General features: G+C 47.7%; 2 protein-coding genes across 4 annotated transcripts; both read right to left on the reverse strand.

The window, feature by feature from the left end:
• Positions 1 to 5,126: 5,126 nt before the first annotated feature.
• LOC102229818 (thioredoxin-interacting protein-like) lies at positions 5,127 to 7,463 on the reverse strand. Its single transcript, XM_005815919.2, has 7 exons — positions 7,085 to 7,463; positions 6,941 to 7,016; positions 6,705 to 6,852; positions 6,336 to 6,548; positions 6,112 to 6,258; positions 5,633 to 5,899; positions 5,127 to 5,528 (listed from the first exon to the last, which is right to left on the reverse strand). The coding sequence occupies exons 1-7, from the start codon at positions 7,332 to 7,334 to the stop codon at positions 5,490 to 5,492; spliced, it is 1,140 nt and encodes a 379-aa protein (XP_005815976.1). The 5' UTR covers positions 7,335 to 7,463; the 3' UTR covers positions 5,127 to 5,489.
• Positions 7,464 to 11,983: 4,520 nt separating this feature from the next.
• LOC102229555 (bcl-2/adenovirus E1B 19 kDa-interacting protein 2-like protein) lies at positions 11,984 to 17,234 on the reverse strand. Of its 3 annotated transcripts, none has more exons than XM_023331309.1 (10): positions 16,980 to 17,234; positions 15,747 to 15,827; positions 15,442 to 15,491; positions 15,137 to 15,358; positions 14,884 to 15,066; positions 14,565 to 14,667; positions 14,358 to 14,489; positions 14,200 to 14,286; positions 13,914 to 14,012; positions 11,984 to 12,454 (listed from the first exon to the last, which is right to left on the reverse strand). In XM_023331309.1, exons 1-10 carry the CDS (start codon positions 17,021 to 17,023, stop codon positions 12,430 to 12,432), a joined length of 1,026 nt encoding a protein of 341 aa, XP_023187077.1. In that variant the 5' UTR covers positions 17,024 to 17,234; the 3' UTR covers positions 11,984 to 12,429. The 3 variants fall into 3 exon arrangements, with proteins under 3 accessions (XP_023187077.1, XP_023187078.1, XP_023187079.1); XM_023331310.1 differs by lacking the exon at positions 16,980 to 17,234 and adding an exon at positions 16,062 to 16,947; XM_023331311.1 differs by lacking the exon at positions 16,980 to 17,234 and having other exon boundaries at positions 15,442 to 15,571; positions 15,747 to 15,830.
• Between the last annotated feature and the right edge of the window lie 249 nt (positions 17,235 to 17,483).

The following is a 17,483-nucleotide window of genomic DNA, read 5'->3' on the forward strand; positions in this document are numbered from 1 at the left end:
CTTGTTGGACAACAGTTACTGACTGGACACTGCATCTGTTCTGATCACCACTGTAGTGATATTTGGTAAAGACATTTAAACTCAAATGTCTCCCTGCCAGAATCACCTTTTTAGTGACACTGAGGACTAATAAACTTGTACAACTCATCTTTAATTAAAATATCAATAATAATAATAAATATGTGAATAAATTGCTGCCTAAAAGAACGAAACAAAAAAGTGAGCCAAAGATACAATATATTGATTTTTTTTTAACTTGCCCGTATTCAACTTCACTGAAATTGTTCAGCCTGGGATGCGCGTCTTCCCACTCATGGAATATTATTGAGGTAACGTGACTTAATGATTGATTCTATATTGCATTGTGATTCTGTGTTTGTTATGATGTAAAGCACTTTGAAATGCCTTGCTGCTGAAATGTGCTATACAAATAAAATTTGATTGATTGATTGATTGATTTTAGAAAGACGCGGGCTGATCGCGGCTCACCGCGGCTGCGTAGAGTCCGTCTCTAGGCAACCGTTCTGGGGTCCTTTAGCTCCCGCCACGACAATTTAGCTGACCTTAACATATCCTGTGTTTAATTAGGTCATTATTGTTACACTTAGTGTTGATATGTGTGTGATAGGCGTGTCTATTTATAGAAATACGGAACAAATCGCGTCCGTATTAACAGTTTGTAACAGCCGTAATTGTGTAGTGTCTCTTTAAGATACTCTAGTATCGCTAATGATGTCACAAGTATGCGCCACGGCTTCTCTCTAGAGAGCGTGGGAGAAACGTGCTAGACGGACATGTTAGCTCCCTAACTTTTAGTAACGTTACGGGTTATTTGGACTCATTTTCATGTTTGGCTTTGTAAGGTTGGTGAAGGTTGGTGTTTAATAAGAGCGTGTACCAGCACCAGGTTGGGAGTTTTTGACGAGTCTGCCGCCTCCTCTCCTCCTTAAACACAACCCAAGTTAAATACGGGATGATTGTGTATTTTGTGGGAGGGGTGGCAACCCTAATTACAAGACAACAGAAAGCTGCCATTACAGACTAGCTTAAGCTAACCTGAATATTTACAACCCTCCTGTTCATTCCTTACTGTCTTTCAACCACTTTGAAAAGCTTTTCTTCGTCCCTCCAACATCTTTACCCCTCCCCCCTCTTCCGTTTTCTGTTTTGTGCCGCAGAGGGGTTTTTTTGTTTGTTTTTTTTACCCCTGGGTAAAAACCAGGGGTAAACCCCCCCCCCCCCCCCCAGACCAGGGGGTCTTTTTGTGGGCTCTAGTGTCCCTTTTTACGAAAGTAGACTGACAGGAAACGGGGAAGGAGAGGAGGGAAGACATGCGGCAAATGTCGCCGGGTCCGGGAGTCGAACCCGCAACGTCCGCGCACTAACCGCTACGCCACCATGGCACGCCCCCGCAGAGTTTTTTTCTGCCACTCCATCTCATGCCACTCACTGTTGACGAGTCCACTACTACCCTTCAAATTTAACTTGGCGTGTTGTGGAGGGGCCGCCTGCCGAGTGACCTGTGTGGTAGGAGAGCGACAGGAAGGCAGGTGAAGGAGCAGAGGGGCCCCTAATCAGTGCGGCTCCTCTTTTACACGCACAAACAGCTGAAAGAAAATCCCCACATCATTTTTGTGGCTCCTGTAGTGCAGCGCCACTATGCTTTGCATTCAGTGCATACCCACTTTCTTGCGTCACTGCGTGTAGGCGTCTACGTCTATGGGCGGAGCTATGCGTGTGGGCGGGGCTAAGGCGCTACTAGAACTGCAGCAGTCCCAGAAGTTTATATGTTCCTATCTGAAAAAGAAACGTTCAAATAGGAAGATATTGGTTCATTCAAATGTCTCAATAACATGGTGAATAATTCTGAATGTAAAGCAGCTTTAAAGGGATCCACGATTAGTTCAACATGTTGGCCCAAATATGTTGTAATTTTCCTGTTAACTAAGAAATTGCTTCAAAACTCATAATTACTTAAAAAATGTACATCTTTTGTTATATTTTTCACCCATGGAGGTCGCCATTAAACACAGGAAGGCTAACTTTACCTGAGTTCGTTTATCATATTGCGTTTGACTGGTGTAATTTTAGATAATGCTACACTGTCACTGTTGGCTGTAATTTTAAAACAAGGAAAAAAAGTGAGGAGAATCTGGATAATTTCCCACATGAAAGCAAGGAGAGTGCAGTGCCAGAGCCGGTGCGGAAATCAGCCTAATCTGTGCCCTGGACATTTCTCCACAACACTTTGAGTCATTTATACCAGCAAAACTGACAAACACAGGGGTGGGCAGTCCTGGTCCTGGAGGGCCGGTGTCCTGCAACTCTTAGACGTCTCCCTGGTCCAACACACTTGAATCCAACAGCTGAATCTCCTCCTAAGTGCAGTCAGGTTCTCCAGAGTCCTGCTAATGACCTCATTATTTGATTCAGGTGTGTTGAAGTAGAGATGCATCTAAAAGTTGCAGGAGACGTTTAGGCCCTCCAGGCCTGGAGTTGCGCCCCCCCCCTGCTCTAACAGGTGATGTTACCTTAACCCTTTAACTGCCCACTCGACCATATGATTTAGCACATTTTGAGTCTCTATATCTCAATATGAGGAGTGCCTAACTTAGCTTAACCTGATTGAGCCATCTCTGCCGCTTGGTTGAGGTACGATATGCTAAAGAAATCCACTGGAGGGCACTGTTTCTTTAAATAGTATTCTTCTTCTTCCCCTCTCCAACCAGGAAGTCAGAAACACAAAAATCTGTCACAAATATCGACTGGTTGTGGTAAAACTTTGAAAGGTAGAAATAGGTTTCTGGCATATAATAGTGTTATAGACCTTACTAAACAGAATTATGTTACTTGATACCACCTAAAAAGCTAAATTAAAGGTCTAATAATTTTTTTAAAATATGCCTGACCAAACGGTTGATTTGTCACTTTATGGTAAATGTTGCAAATTAAGCTAATGTAGTTAACATTTAATTTTTTTGCTATAAAATCAAAAGTAATTTTCATCTATTGGTGTAAATATGAAACAATGTGTTATTACAGTGTTATACACTAAGAATAATTATAACATCATTATCTTACAAAATAATTTTTGTGATTTTCTGAGTTGATATTAGCAAATATGGTAAAATTTTAGAATAAATGTGGGGAAATCATAATTTTCACAACTACTAACTAATTTTAACTTTTCAACCACCACTAGAGGGACACTAAATCCTTCTATGGTGCAAAGCCACGCACTCTTCTCGCCCTTGTACCAGAAAATCCTTAAGAATCTGATTGTGATCTAAGTGATGATGACCAAGTAGACGATCCTGATTATCAGCCCACACAAGCAGATGATACTGGAGACAGCTCTTCTGAATCCCTGGATGAAGAGGAGGCTCCCTGAAAAAGCAGATCTTCTACACAGCCACCTCGTAAAAGGAGCAGGAAAGGGAAACACACACTAAAAACTGTTCCCTCGGAGCAGCCAAATGACAACACCGACCCAAGTTACACCCCAGGCCCCAACAAAAGCACAAGAAGAATCTGGAAGCAGGAAGACATTGATGAGTTCCAGGTTCTTAATTCAAGATTTGAACCCCTTGAAGCTGTGCCCTCACCCTTCCAGTATTTCAAAATGCTCTTCACTGATGAGATGATTGAATATATCGCACATCACACCAATTTGTACTCTGCTCAAGAGTTGGGGGATCCAATCAAGACTAGTCCTGAAAAGATAGAGCATTTCCTAGTGATCCTTCTTTTTATGGGTGTTTTCAATTTCCCATCACTGGAGGACTACTGGCACCGTGAATCACGCTTCGACCTGATCACTGACATCATGCCAAGGAGGAGATTCCAGCTGTTACGGCGATACATTCATTTATGAGGGAGATGTAGTCTGTGTCCAAAAGGAGTGTCCAGGTGGAAATGTGAGAAATGTAATGTCTTCCTGTGTTTGAATGCAAACCAGGAATGCTTTAAGTTATATCACCAGAGGTAAAGTGCATCTAATGCACAAAAAGAATGCTGTTTTGCAAACACATAGATAAGGTTGGAAATGTGATGTTTTAATATGTTTGGTAATGTTTTTTCTGTGTTTGCCATGTTTTTTCAAAGTTTAAATGAAAACAAGTAACACTAGTTCAGTCAATCCTCCAGATACGTGACACTTGTGTCCCAAAATACATGCTGTTGCACCAAAACAGAAAAGGTGTGCTGAGATATAAAAGCAACAAATGTTTCTATTGTTCTGCAGTATTTTCTTTTCCTTTTTGAATGTAAAAATGAATGTTTTGCACTGTTACCTATAATCAGAAGTGGATTGAATGTGAGAATTTTGTGCTGTTGCACTTTAATACAGATACAGTCAAGATGGGAAGATTAAAAATGCAATATTCCCTTGTTCGACGCAATATTTTCCTTGGTTGAAATTAAAACCAGTGTTTTGTGGCATTTTGACAGAAATAAACTGTATCCAATGCCCCAGACATTTTTTGTTGGTTATTTCTTTATAAATTAGCATTTTATTTTAATTTATCTACTGTACTTGGTATTTTTATTACGTCATATACTTAAACCATCAAGTGACATCTCAACTGTTTGGTAGAGATCAATATTTGAAAAACCACAGGGTCTGTTGGAAAAAAATTTTTTGATTGTGTATATGAGTCACCCTAGGGTAAAAGAAATGCAAAGAAAAAAATTTTCACAGGTTTTTTTCTTGGTGTGGTTGTTAAAGGGTTAATGAGCTAAAAATAAATGCCATGCTGAGATGGGCAGAGCTGGACGCTTTTTGAGATGCTAACAGGAGCTATACTGCCTGCTGTACTAAATCCACCAATCCAACAGGACCAAGGCCACCCTAAACAGCTGTTACCGGACCGACACTGGACCCTATACACCACAGTTGATGCTGAACTGGACACAGCGCTACAGAGGCTGAGAAAAACATCAAAAACAAGCAGCGCTAACGAAGCTATTGCTACCGGAAATGCTAATGGGGCTAGATCACCGGAACTAAATGTGAAACCACCACCAGTAACAGCTGTTGCCGAACCGGACCAGGCTATAGTTCTTACCGGATCACGCAGTCTGACCAGAGGTGAGTGAGAGAGATATTAACGACTCTGAGATTCAAATATATTCATATGTCAATATTGTTTATTCAATGTATAGAATTTTTTTTTAAATCTGATTATTTACAAAATATACATGATTGTAACTTCCTGTTACTGTAGAAAACCCCCCCAAAATATTTACAAACAATAACCATGATTTCACAAAGATCGACACTGCCTTGACATTAGGAACACCCAGGTCATCTTTAAACTGCTGAGTCATCATCTTTAAACTGCTGAGTCATGTAAATATGTCAGTATAAAACAGAGCAGCTGTCTGAGTCGATGGATCAGTTTTGGTCTTTCCAATCTGTTTGGTGTCTTTGTCCTCAGACTTAAAGAGACAGTGTCCTTTTTAAAGGGACAGTGTCCTCCTGTCTGTCTTCAGAAGACCTGTTGAGAGTGAATGGCATCTTCATCAACCTGAAGACCACAAAAGGTTAAAGGTCAGGCATCCATCAAAAACCTCTGACTGCTCACCACCAGACTGAGCAGTGGATGGATGGCATTGGGTTCGGGTTCCTCACCTCGCTGTAGGCGGGCGGAGCGGGGTAGCACCCCTCAGGAACCCTGATGAAGAGCCCCATGCCGTCGTAGTCGTACAGCAGCGGCATGCGGGGTCCGTCCGCCCTCAGGTCCTGGTGGATGTTGCTGTAGCTGGGGGGGCCAGAGGGGGCGGAGTCCCGGCTGCTCATGCTGCTGGTTCTGCTGCCGACGCCACTGAACGGGATGGTGCCGATGACCAGAGGCAGCTCCAGCACCAGCTTCTCACTGCCGGGGATGTGCAGGTAGACCTGGGGGGCGGACAGGTGTGAGTAAACGGTGATGTCATCTGCATAACGGCCGAGTTCAGCCACGCTTCTTCTTCTTCTTCTGTGTCGTCACAGAAACAGGTACTGGCAGGGGCCAAACGTGGAGCCCTGAGGAACACCTGAGGCTTCTCTGGTTTCTGTCCACGTGTGGCTGAACCCCTCCCTCTGTTCTGATGACATCACAGACGACTCACCATGAGGGCGTAGTCCACCTTGATGATGTCACAGCCGAGCAGAGTGGGCTTCACCTTTGGGACCCGGAGGCTCCGCCCCTGCCACATGTCGCACATGCCGGACATGATGGCGTTCCCCCGGACCGCTGTCAGTTTTTGGCGCAGAATCTGTGAAGGAACCCGGAGTTGAGCCTGGCATCAGAACCCCAGAGGTTTTGGGGCAGTTCTGACCTGGCCTCGCTCACCTTAGCGGTCCCGTTGACGCTGTAGGAGTGTCTGGCGACGATGGCGGCCTTCGGCACCACGATCCGAGAGCAGGTGTTCTCGAACTTGGCGTTGATGTTGATGTCCTCGCCCTCACAGAAGCCCTTCCTGTCGATCTGAGCCGAGACCGACACCTGGCCGTCAGGGATGAACAGACAGGTAAGCTTCTTCTGCCGGGAGGCCGCCGCTGGAGCCTGGAGCAGGGGTCAGAGGTCAGTGGGTTAGGAGAAAGATCGGGATTAAAGTCAGGTTCTGGGTCAGGATGGGTGGCATGAACCACAGCCTTAGTTTTCTATCTAATCATTTGGATCAGATTCTGTTGGTTCTGGTTCTGTCTGTGCGGGTCGTACCAGCAGGTCGGGTCGATTCACGTCAAGCGGTTCCTCCACTTCAAACTCTCGCTCGCACTGCAATGCATGCTGGGAAGGCCGCTGCAGCTCTGCTCTCACGTAGTACCGCACCGACCCAAACTTCCCTTTAAAGGACGAGACCAGCCGCCTGCAACAGAACCATCGGAACCATCGGAACCATCGGAACCAAACAGAACCAAACAGAACCAGAGAAGTGGACCGGGTCAGAGACTCACCCGGGAGGAGGAAGCTCGAAGCCGAACTGGAAGCAGAAGGATTTCCCCGCAGGAAGCAGGAAGTAGCCGTCAGAATCTGGGAACACGGAGGGACATTAGGGGACGGAGACACTCGGAGACGCAGCCGTCCAGCAGCTTCCTCACCTGTGTTCAGAACCGGGTCCAGTCGGACCTCATCCTCATACTTCAGGTACTCCACCTCCTGGCTGCGGCGCCGGCTTTCTACGCGGGCGCAGCCGGCCGCTGTGACCCGCAGGCGCGTCAACCTGCAGGGGGCGCTGGCCTCCAGCCGGACCGAGCCGGACACTTTGTCCCCGCTGCTGTAGAAGGTTCTGGTCGGGTCAGAGAAGACGACCCGGAACTCCCGGGGCTTGTTGGCTGAGGACAGAACCATGGCCGACCTGACCGAGGCGAGGAAAAGGAAGATGGAGGAAGAACAATCAGAACTATCAGAACCAGACGGGTCTGTTTGTTTCTGCAGGACTCTGGGGCAGCTCAGCTTTATACCCGGTGTGGGGGCAGTTAGAGGAGGGGTGGTGTATTTGGGGATGAGGTGTGTGTGGGGGGGGCACGTGCCCAGTGTGTGTTGAGACCGAGCCTTCACAAACAGAGAGCTGTGATTGGTCAGCCCTGACCTTCAGCCAATCAGAGCTCAGAGACGCCGCATGGACAGAAGCTGGCAGGAGAATCATTGGAGTGAGAATAGAAACAGAACTAGAGTCAACAACAACAGCTGCTGCCCTGCATCAGAACCAACGGAACCAAACAGAACCATAGGAAGCATAGGAACCAAACAGAACCAACAGAACGATCGGAACCAACAGAACCATAGGAAGCATAAGAACCAAACAGATGGTTCCCTGCTGTGGCCTCATGGCAGGGGGCGCTCACGATCCCAGACATTGTGACTCCACAACTGCAGAGTAAGAGACAGAAACCGCGAGCTATCCGTGGAGTTAGCCGTGGAGCTAGCCGTGGAGTTAGCCATGGAGCTAGCCATGGAGTTAGCTATGGAGTTAGCCATGGAGCTAGCCATGGAGTTAGCTATGGAGTTAGCCATGGAGCTAGCCGTGGAGCTAGCCATACAGTAAAATGCAGCAATATATTTATAGTTTTCTCCTCTTACCACAACAATCACTTATTAATAATGGCGAAATAAACATTAAGCCTAAAACCAAACCACTGCAACAGACTGAATGTTCTGCTCTGTGTGGAAAATATCTGAGTGGTTTTTTAGGGCCGTTGTTGTCGGTTGCTGTGGCAACGAGTCTGTGAAAGATGTGGTTTTGAGTTGTACTTTAATGGGTTTTCTCTTTGCTGTGGAGCACAGCACGAAATTAATAATACTTAAGTTGTATTGTTAACTCAATGCAGCGCGGCTATGGATGACATGTAAAGAAATTGTCTTTTTGCCCTCCAGCATTTTCCACATGTGCAAAATTTAATTATGTAAACATGCAAGGGGTCTATTTTTGTGTGATTATGATTAAGTCAGTGCCTCACCAGCATTGCACCTCACCGCACGTCACTGATATATACCGTATTTTCCACATTATAAGGTGCACCTTCAATGAATGGCCTGTTTTAAAACTTTTTTCATATATAAGGCGCATAGAATAGACAGTAGAGGCTGCGGTTACGTTATGCATCCACTAGATGGAGCTGCGCTAAAGGGAATGTCAACAAAATAGTCATATAGGTCAGTCAAACTTTATTAATAGATTACAAACCAGCATTCTGAAAACTCCCTTCATTCCCAAAATGAACAGCTGTTGCTTCCTCCACTTCCGCTATAACCATTGATGGTTCATGTTAAATTCTCTGGCTGCTGCTCTGTTCCCCTGTTCTACTGCGTCACTGATCGCCTTCAGCTTAAACTCTGCGTCTCTTCATACGAGCCGTTTTGGGGTCTTTACACAAAACCCAGCCTGCACCGCGCGCTTCTTCTTCTACGGGGGAAAATGAAGTCGGCGTCTGCTTACCGTAGTTGCGAGACCAGTTGTGGCTCAATATTGGTCCATATATAAGGGAAAATTGAAGGTTTTTAGGTGCGCCTTATAGTGCGGAAAATACGGTATATATATTAATATTAATAAACTTTACCCTGTCATTTCAGGTGCTGTTCACATTTAGACGGTGCTCTATGAAGACTGCCAGTCAAATTATTTACGTGCAAACATTTTTTTTGCAGGGATCAGATGTCTGTGTTCAATTTCAATAGAAACTTGTGTGCATGTCTGAAACTTTCATTTTTACAAGCATTGTTAGAAATTCATATATTGTAACGTTATGACACTAACTGTGCTATTCTGATGCAGGGTTTTAATGCATCGATGTAACAACACATATTTAACAGGTAGACATTCTGATGAAATAATTAGTGCATCACTTCACATGGAGATTAGAGAACCGGTCTGTAGTTTACCAAGATATTCAAATGAAGGAATCTGGTTTTACAAACGTTTTCGTCATTCATCAATATTTTTTATACGTATCTGCTAAGTGCCACTTAAATCTCGTCATTTAAAGAATGATTTCTGATTATTTTTACTAACTGCTATGTAAACATAACGGTGGCGCTATAGTAGGAAAATTTGACGATCTGTACCATTGTCAGATTTTCCTTTGCTCTCTGCCACCAGGAGGATTGTTGGGTAGATATTCAGAACACCGGTTAGGGTTTACACCGAACACCGATGGCTCTTCAGATGCCTCTCACTCATATGGAAACCTTCGGTCAAGCACTGATCGGATGTTTATACTTAGCTCAAAATGAAGCCTATGAATCTCCAACATCGCTGTATTTGGATGTTTGGAGGTTTGGTTAACATGTATTTGATCATGTATAAATCATTCTTCAGAAATAAAAAATAAATTGTTCTTGGGTTCCCCCTGGTGGCCGTGGTAGGTCAGGCTTCCCTGTTCACATGAGCTGCATCCAAACCTCCAAAGCTCCGGTGGAAGAAAAGTTAGCAAAACGATGTCACACAAAGAACTTATTCTTCAGAGAGAGAGAAAGGGAGGAGTAAGACTTTAAAAGTCAAGATAAAGGTTTGTTTTCTCTTGCTAATGTTCATCAGAAAGATTATCGTGGAGCTGCTAACAGAAACTTAGCTTGGCAGCGACATGACCGGTCCGGTTCTTTGTGTTGATTCTCCCGGTCGGCCCGAAATGTTTCTGAGATTTTTTGGCTTCATGACGTTTGATAATAATTAAAACTTCTCAATGTTTGACATTGTAAGATGTTTTCCATCAGGCTGCATTAACACATCATGAGTGGCTCTAAGCTGCAGTTGGCTACAGAGGCGCCGCCAGGAATCTTGGGCTCCATGACAAAAAATGTAATTCTTGAGTCTATTTGACCCATAAAAAGCATCACAATTTTAAAGGCTTGCTTTCCTTGGTCCAATACTGATACTAGCACAATATTTACTGCTTCTGAAAACTTTCAGACCTGACCCGGTGGGTCGGTCCAACCTCTTAGGACAGCAGCTGACCTTTAACCCTTTGCAGAGGAAGATGAGATCAGTGGATGAGATCGGCTTCACATGGAAGCATCGACCGATCTCCGATCCCCCAAAGATCAGGAAATCAGCGCCGATAAATGTGTCCGATACGATGCAGGCATTCAGGATATGATGTAAGCAACGCTGCCAGAGATGCAATAAGTTCATAGCAGGTGAGTGAAGGACCCGATCATCGGACTGCAGAAACCCACATTGGTAGCAGGAATAGAGGGCCCCAAAAGGATCTTTCACTGAGGGCTCATTAATTCAGATTCTTCAGAGTTTTTATGGATGATGATGTCTGTAGCAGATAGTAGATAGTCCTCTGGTGTTTTCCTGCTGGAGTTTCCTCTTATAATCTTCCTTAACTCTTCTGATCTTCACCTTCAAGCACCTCTGAATTACTCTCACATCATCTCTGAAAGCCTTCCTCTTCTCATTCAGGATGGTTTTGATCTGACCAGGGCAATAAACTGTCTCAGTAGGGATGATGGCGTCAACACAGAAGTTGATATAATGTGTTATGCTCTCAGTGAGCTCATCAATGTCCTCCATATTTGGCTCACAGAGTGCATGCCAGTCAGTGACCACCTCCTCACTGTCCTCATGGTTGCAGCCTGTCTCTTCACCAGAGGTATATATCATGGGCTGAGGTGCACCAGGTTCTGATTGGACCGTCTGAGTGGAGGGAGGGGAGAGGAACTGTATGCATCCTTTACGTTAGCGTACAGCAGGTCCAGAGTTCTGTCCTCTCTGGTGGAACAGCTCACATACTGGCAGGGTTTTGTCCATGGTGACATGATTAAAATCACCCGAGACAACCATGAATGCAGTTGGATGTTCATGAAGCGCTGTAGCTCACTTCAGTCGGCAAACAAGCTAGAGGAGTGGATGATGTCACAGGCCACCATAGGGTTAGCAGGGGGAGGAAAGTAAACAGTCACCACGACAACATGGGAATATTCATGGGACAGGTAAAACGGACAAAGACCAACCACCAACAGTTCAACATCCAGGCAGCAGGATCTGTCCTTCGCCATTATATGAGCAGGATTGCACCAACGGTTGTTTACTAGAACGGCGAGCCCGCCTCCTTTCCTCTTACCGCTCTGGGTGCAGCCCCCCATCAGCCCAAACGGTCCGGTAGCCCTCGATGGTAACATTGGCATTAGGAATGTCTGGGTTCAGCCATGTCTCCGTAAAACATATTAAACTACATTCCTGGTATTCCTTCTGGCTCCTGGACAGCGATGTTAAGTCATCCATCTTGTTAGACATCGATCTAACGTTGCCATGGTAACAGAGGGGAGAAACGGCTTATAACTCCTCTTCTCCATAAGCCTCTGTAACCCTAACACTATCTCGTCACATGGAATTAGCCACGCCCCATGCAGGACAGAACCATGCCCCCTGTGGGGCAAAGCCTGTGGGACTGAGCACCGTTCCCACAGACTGGTCCAACACAGACCACTCCAGACTTTGACAAGCCCCTGAGCCACCGTTCACACTGTAAAACATGACAGAACTGGAAGGCATCTTGAAAATATTTTATTACTGCAGCAGGTGAACAACCAATCAGGAACCTCCTACACAGATGCCCCGCCCCCGCATCATGAAACCCAATCTACACCCAGACCAGAACCAACCACATCAACCAGATTACACATGTTGGCGCTGCTACGGTTTATGGGTGGTGCTGAGACCAAACGTTGCCATGGAAACAGTAAGTTGGTGTCAGGTAGAGAGAAGGCAGTGAAGGAGGAGGAGGAGCTGCTGATGAAGATCAGCCCTGGACACAATTTCATGGAGATGAGCCGGAAAACCGACCCAGGAAGAGTTCCTTAAAAACTCCCAACATAAACAAAGCAGCATAAATAAACCACAGTCTGAAGGTCTGTACAACCAGCAGGTCAAAGGTCAGCAGGGTCAGGCTTCGGCCTCCACATTCACCCGGTCTGATCCGTCAGAGGTCATCTGAGGTCGTCATCTTCTCAGCTTCTCATCGTACCTGTGAAGGACGGAGACATGAGACAGATGGAGACAGACGATTCATGGAGTTTAAATCGATTCATCGGTGATTTAAGCATCAGGAGAAAAATCAGACCAAGAGACAAAGGTCAAATAATAAAACGTCTAAAACAAAGATCTGGAAAAACTTCAGTCACTGAAGGAACAGGTGAACACATGAACAGAGACAGGGACAGTACAGATACAGAAGAGACAAATCGACCTACATGCTAAACAGCAGCATGTAGCTATTCTGTTCATGGGACACGAACAGAATAACAAAAAACAGTTCAGGATCTGCAGAATGAGAGTAAAATAGAGCAAGAGCAGAGCGAATAACAGTAGAATAACAGAGTAGCAGCAGCGTTAGCTCAATGATAGCTCAGCGTTAGCTCAACGATAGCTCAGCATTAGCTCAACGATAGCTCAGCGTTAACTCAACGATAGCTCAGCGTTAACTCAACGATAGCTCAGCGTTAACTCAACGATAGCTTAGTGTTAGCTCAACGATAGCTCAGCGTTAGCTCAACGATAGCTTAGTGTTAGCTCAATGATAGCTCAGTGTTAGCTCAGCGTTAGCTCAATGATAGCTCAGTGTTAGCTCAGCGTTAGCTCAATGATAGCTTAGTGTTAGCTCAGCGTTAGCTCAACGATAGCTCAGCGTTAGCTCAACGATAGCTTAGTGTTAGCTCAACAATAGCTCAGTGTTAGCTCAACGATAGCTCAGCGTTAGCTCAACGATAGCTCAGCGTTAGCTCAACGATAGCTTAGTGTTAGCTCAACGATAGCTCAGTGTTAGCTCAACGATAGCTCAGTGTTAGCTCAACGATAGCTCAGCGTTAGCTCAACGATAGCTTAGTGTTAGCTCAACGATAGCTTAGTGTTAGCTCAACGATAGCTCAGTGTTAGCTCAATGATAGCTCAGCGTTAGCTCAACGATAGCTCAGCGTTAGCTCAACGATAGCTCAGCGTTAGCTCAACGATAGCTTAGTGTTAGCTCAATGATAGCTCAGTGTTAGCTCAGCGTTAGCTCAACGATAGCTCAGTGTTAGCTCAGCGTTAGCTCAACGATAGCTTAGTGTTAGCTCAACGATAGCTTAGTGTTAGCTCAACGATAGCTCAGTGTTAGCTCAACGATAGCTCAGTGTTAGCTCAACGATAGCTCAGTGTTAGCTCAACGATAGCTCAGCGTTAGCTCAACGATAGCTTAGTGTTAGCTCAACGACAGCTTAGTGTTAGCTCAATGATAGCTCAGTGTTAGCTCAATGATAGCTCAGTGTTAGCTCAACGGTAGCTCAGCGTTAGCTCAACGATAGCTCAGCGTTAGCTCAACGATAGCTCAGCATTAGCTCAGCGTTAGCTCAGTGTTAGCTCAATGATAGCTCAGCGTTAGCTCAACGGTAGCTCCGCGTTAGCTCAACGGTAGCTCAGCGTTAGCTCAGGAATGTTTCAGCTCTTACTGTCGGATTGCCTCTGGGATCTGCAGCCTGTCTGTGGGGACGAACTGCGACAGCTGCTCCAGGTTCTGAATGAAGCGAATCTTCCTGCTAAATTTGTCACTATGGAAAACAGGTGAGGTCAAAGGTCACAATAAGTTCTCTGATCATGGTCCCAAGATGCTAATAGAGAAGTTAATGAAAAGTAATGAAAAGATTCTCAGTGTTTGGCCTGATTTCCTGCGAGTCTGTGTGTGACCAGTATGTGTGGGACCAGTGTGTGTATGGGACCAGTGTGTGCGCTGCAGACCTGATGAAGGGTTTGACCAGTGTGATCAGAGCCTTGATGTACCAGGCCGGATGCACCACCAGCAGGCCCTTCAGGTCCTTCTTCAACCTGCACAGAAACACCTGCTGAGCAGCTAGCTCCACCCGCCCGCCCTGCCCCGCTGGAGGAATCCATCCTACCTCCTGTCGATGGAGGTGTAGCACTGGTGGAGCCACTTGATGGCTGGCAGCTTGTTCCTGGGAGCCATGGCGCACAGGTAGACCAGCAGGTAGTTCTCTGAAACCATCAGGTCCAGCGTTCCCACGATGTACCTGCAGGAGAACCAGAGCCGGGTCACCTGACCGTCCAGGTGGGCTTCTGCTCTGTGAGTCCACGCCCAAACACACCTGAACAGGTTCTCCATGACGTACTCATAGTCCTCCACTGTGTTCTCTGGCAGGTAACAGGAAGTAAACAGAATTATGGCGTTCATCCCGTCTCCGTAGTAACCTGCCAATGACAGGTAATTTCACTCGGTTGTCACGGTGAACACAGAAATCGATCTGATTAAGGTTAAGGCTTGCTACAGGTGTGTTCCATGGTTGTTCCAGGTGTGTTGCAGGTGTTCATGTGACTGCGTGTTTCCCGGGTTTCAGACGCTGCATGTGAGTTACTGTGTTTGAGGTGTGTTACAGGTGAGTTGCAGGTGCGTGTGTGACCTCTGACCTCCATGTGACAGGACCTGCAGGTATGGCTCCAGGACGCTCATGTTGACCTGGTACTCTTGTCCGGATATGGAGAACCGCCTCCACCGGCGGCCATGTTGGTCCACCTGGTCCAGCTCCATCAGACCCTCGCTGGGCTCCGCCGCGCCCACGGACCGCCCCCTCCCCATCTCGGGCAGGTCGTCTGTCAGGAAGAGGTCAGAAGTCAGCATCCGAGCAGCGGCTCCTTTAGCTCCGCCTCCCCGCCGCCTCACCTTCCCACTCCAGGTCGTGCACGCCATCCGGCAGCGTCCCCGACTCGCTGCCGGACGGCGTCTCCAGGTCCTCCACCTTGATGTCCAGCGACAGCGAGTCGTCCGGCGTCCCGGACAGCGCCGCCGCCGAGAAGCTGTCGCTGTTCGGGTCGCTGAGGGCCGGCGCCGTCAGCCGCTTCCTGGCCCCGCACCCGCCCGACGGGACCAGGCTGGTGGGCGGGGCTAACGAGAGGTCGGGATCGGGTTTGATTAGGTTCGGTTCAATGGATCGATGGCATCCGTTTGGACCGGAACCAGAGACTCACCTGAGTCTGCGGCGCCTCCTGCTGGACCCTCGGTATCCTCTGGGAGCGGCCTGAGGACCGGGTCAGAACAGAACCACCGGGTCATAACAGATCAGCAGCAGAACCCGGTCCAGTAAAACCAGTGAAGGTTCTAGAGGATTTGATATAATTATGCTGATCAGAACCTTCAGAACCGTCCTTAATTCTGGTTCTGCTGGAAGGTTCTTCCTGCCCACTGTCACCACATGCTTGCTCGGCTTGAGGCCGTCATCTGGCCTGAAGCTGAGTAAGCGGGCCGGTTCTGGTTCTGCTGGACGCGGGCTTACCTGGGGAAGCCGTCGTCCAGCCACTCCTCCCTCAGCTCCATGTCCTGGATGCTGCCGGGCCGCAGGGTTTCCTCAGCCGCCCTGCAGGGGCCGAATACACAGTTAGCGTGCAGCTGATGATGTCACAGAGAACTGATTGGTCCATTTCCTAGGAAACAGTCCAGTCACCGAGTCCCTTCTCTGATTGGATAACGCTGTCAGCTTGTTCAGAACCAGGCAGGTTCTGCTGGTCCAGTACACCCAGAACCAGAATCACGGAAAACCAAAGACATGAAACCAGGAAGGAAACATCTGAGCAACTGGACTTTAGCCTACCGGACTGGACTGGACTGGACCCGGTAACCCAGCTCACTGACCGACCCGACCCGATCCAGCTTCCATCAAGGACATTTGTCCCCAGAGGAACAGGTGACCCACATGCGGTCCACAGCACCACCGGTACCAGGACTCACTTCTGACCTGATGGTTCTGTGGAACCGACCCGGTCCGGTTCTCCAGGTGAGAAGCTTCTCTTGCTCAGCAGGAACCGGCCCGACCGCTCACACTGACACACCTGAGCAGGTGAGGAGGGCGGGGCCTATTGTTCCTGCAAGGCCCAGCCAGGTGAGAGCCTGCTTCATGTTTCCATCATGCTGCCTTCAGGGTCCGGCTGGGAAAAACCCACATGTGTTAAGGGGGCGGGGCTTAACGCTTAACACCTGAGACAGTCAAAACAATGGAAACTAGAGTCAGTCAGAGGACAGGTGGACCTGGACCAGAGGACAGGTGGAACTGGACCAGAGGACAGGTGGAACTGGACCAGAGGACAGGTGTCCCAGGGGACGAGTCGTCCCTCAGGTGTGAGGGAAAACGGTTCTGGTCCGTCAGGATTTCTGGAGGATGTCACTGGACTGGAAAGGTTCTGGAGGTTCTGGAGTCAAAAACCACAGTTCTGCTCGCAGTGTAAACTGGACCTGAACCAATCAGGAGCTGACTTTCCAAACAGTGACATCATCTACACCGACCCGGTTCTTCTGCTGAGGACCAGAACCGGTTCTCTCCTCAGCCTGGTCCAGTCTCTGACCCAGAACATGATCAGAACTGAGGCAGTGAAGCCTTCGCTGACAGACGGGAAGAACCGGTGCCGGACAGAAACACGACTTCCTCTGTGATCAGGAACAGGAAGCACACACACACACACACACACACACACACTCTGAAGTTCTGCTGCAGTCCGGTCAGAACCAGGCTCACCTGTCCTCGGTGGTCCCGTCCATCTGCCCAGTGGGGGAGCTCATGATGTCACAGTGATGTCACGGTGTGTTCTGCTCTGCATGTATGGCCGACTGCCGGTGTGTGTGTGTGTGTGTTCCTCCTCTCTCTCCTGTCTGACTCGCCCAGCAGGTCCGACTGCATCGCAGGGCAGAGCCGCTCTCTGATTGGTCCAGGCTCACCTGGTTGCTGCAGACAGGTGAGGCGGGGCGTCAGCTGCAGCTTCATTAACCAATCAGCAGGAGGCGCTGCAGGAGGAGCTGCAGGGTCCTAAAGCCCGCTGGCGCCGGTTCCATTCTCCAGCTGGGTCTGGAAACTTCCTGTTCAGATGTTCTGGTTCTGGTTGGATTCCAGACCCAGAACATCAAGAGCAATGACCAGACAGAACCAGCACATGTTCTGGTCCGAAGGTTCTGGTTTCTGCTGCAGCTCAACCGGATCCGGGTCAGAACATTCTGCTGCAGTCCTGGCTGGTTCTGAGCCACT

This window comes from Xiphophorus maculatus, chromosome 3 (genome assembly GCF_002775205.1).
Source record: "Xiphophorus maculatus strain JP 163 A chromosome 3, X_maculatus-5.0-male, whole genome shotgun sequence".
Taxonomy (NCBI): domain Eukaryota; kingdom Metazoa; phylum Chordata; class Actinopteri; order Cyprinodontiformes; family Poeciliidae; genus Xiphophorus; species Xiphophorus maculatus.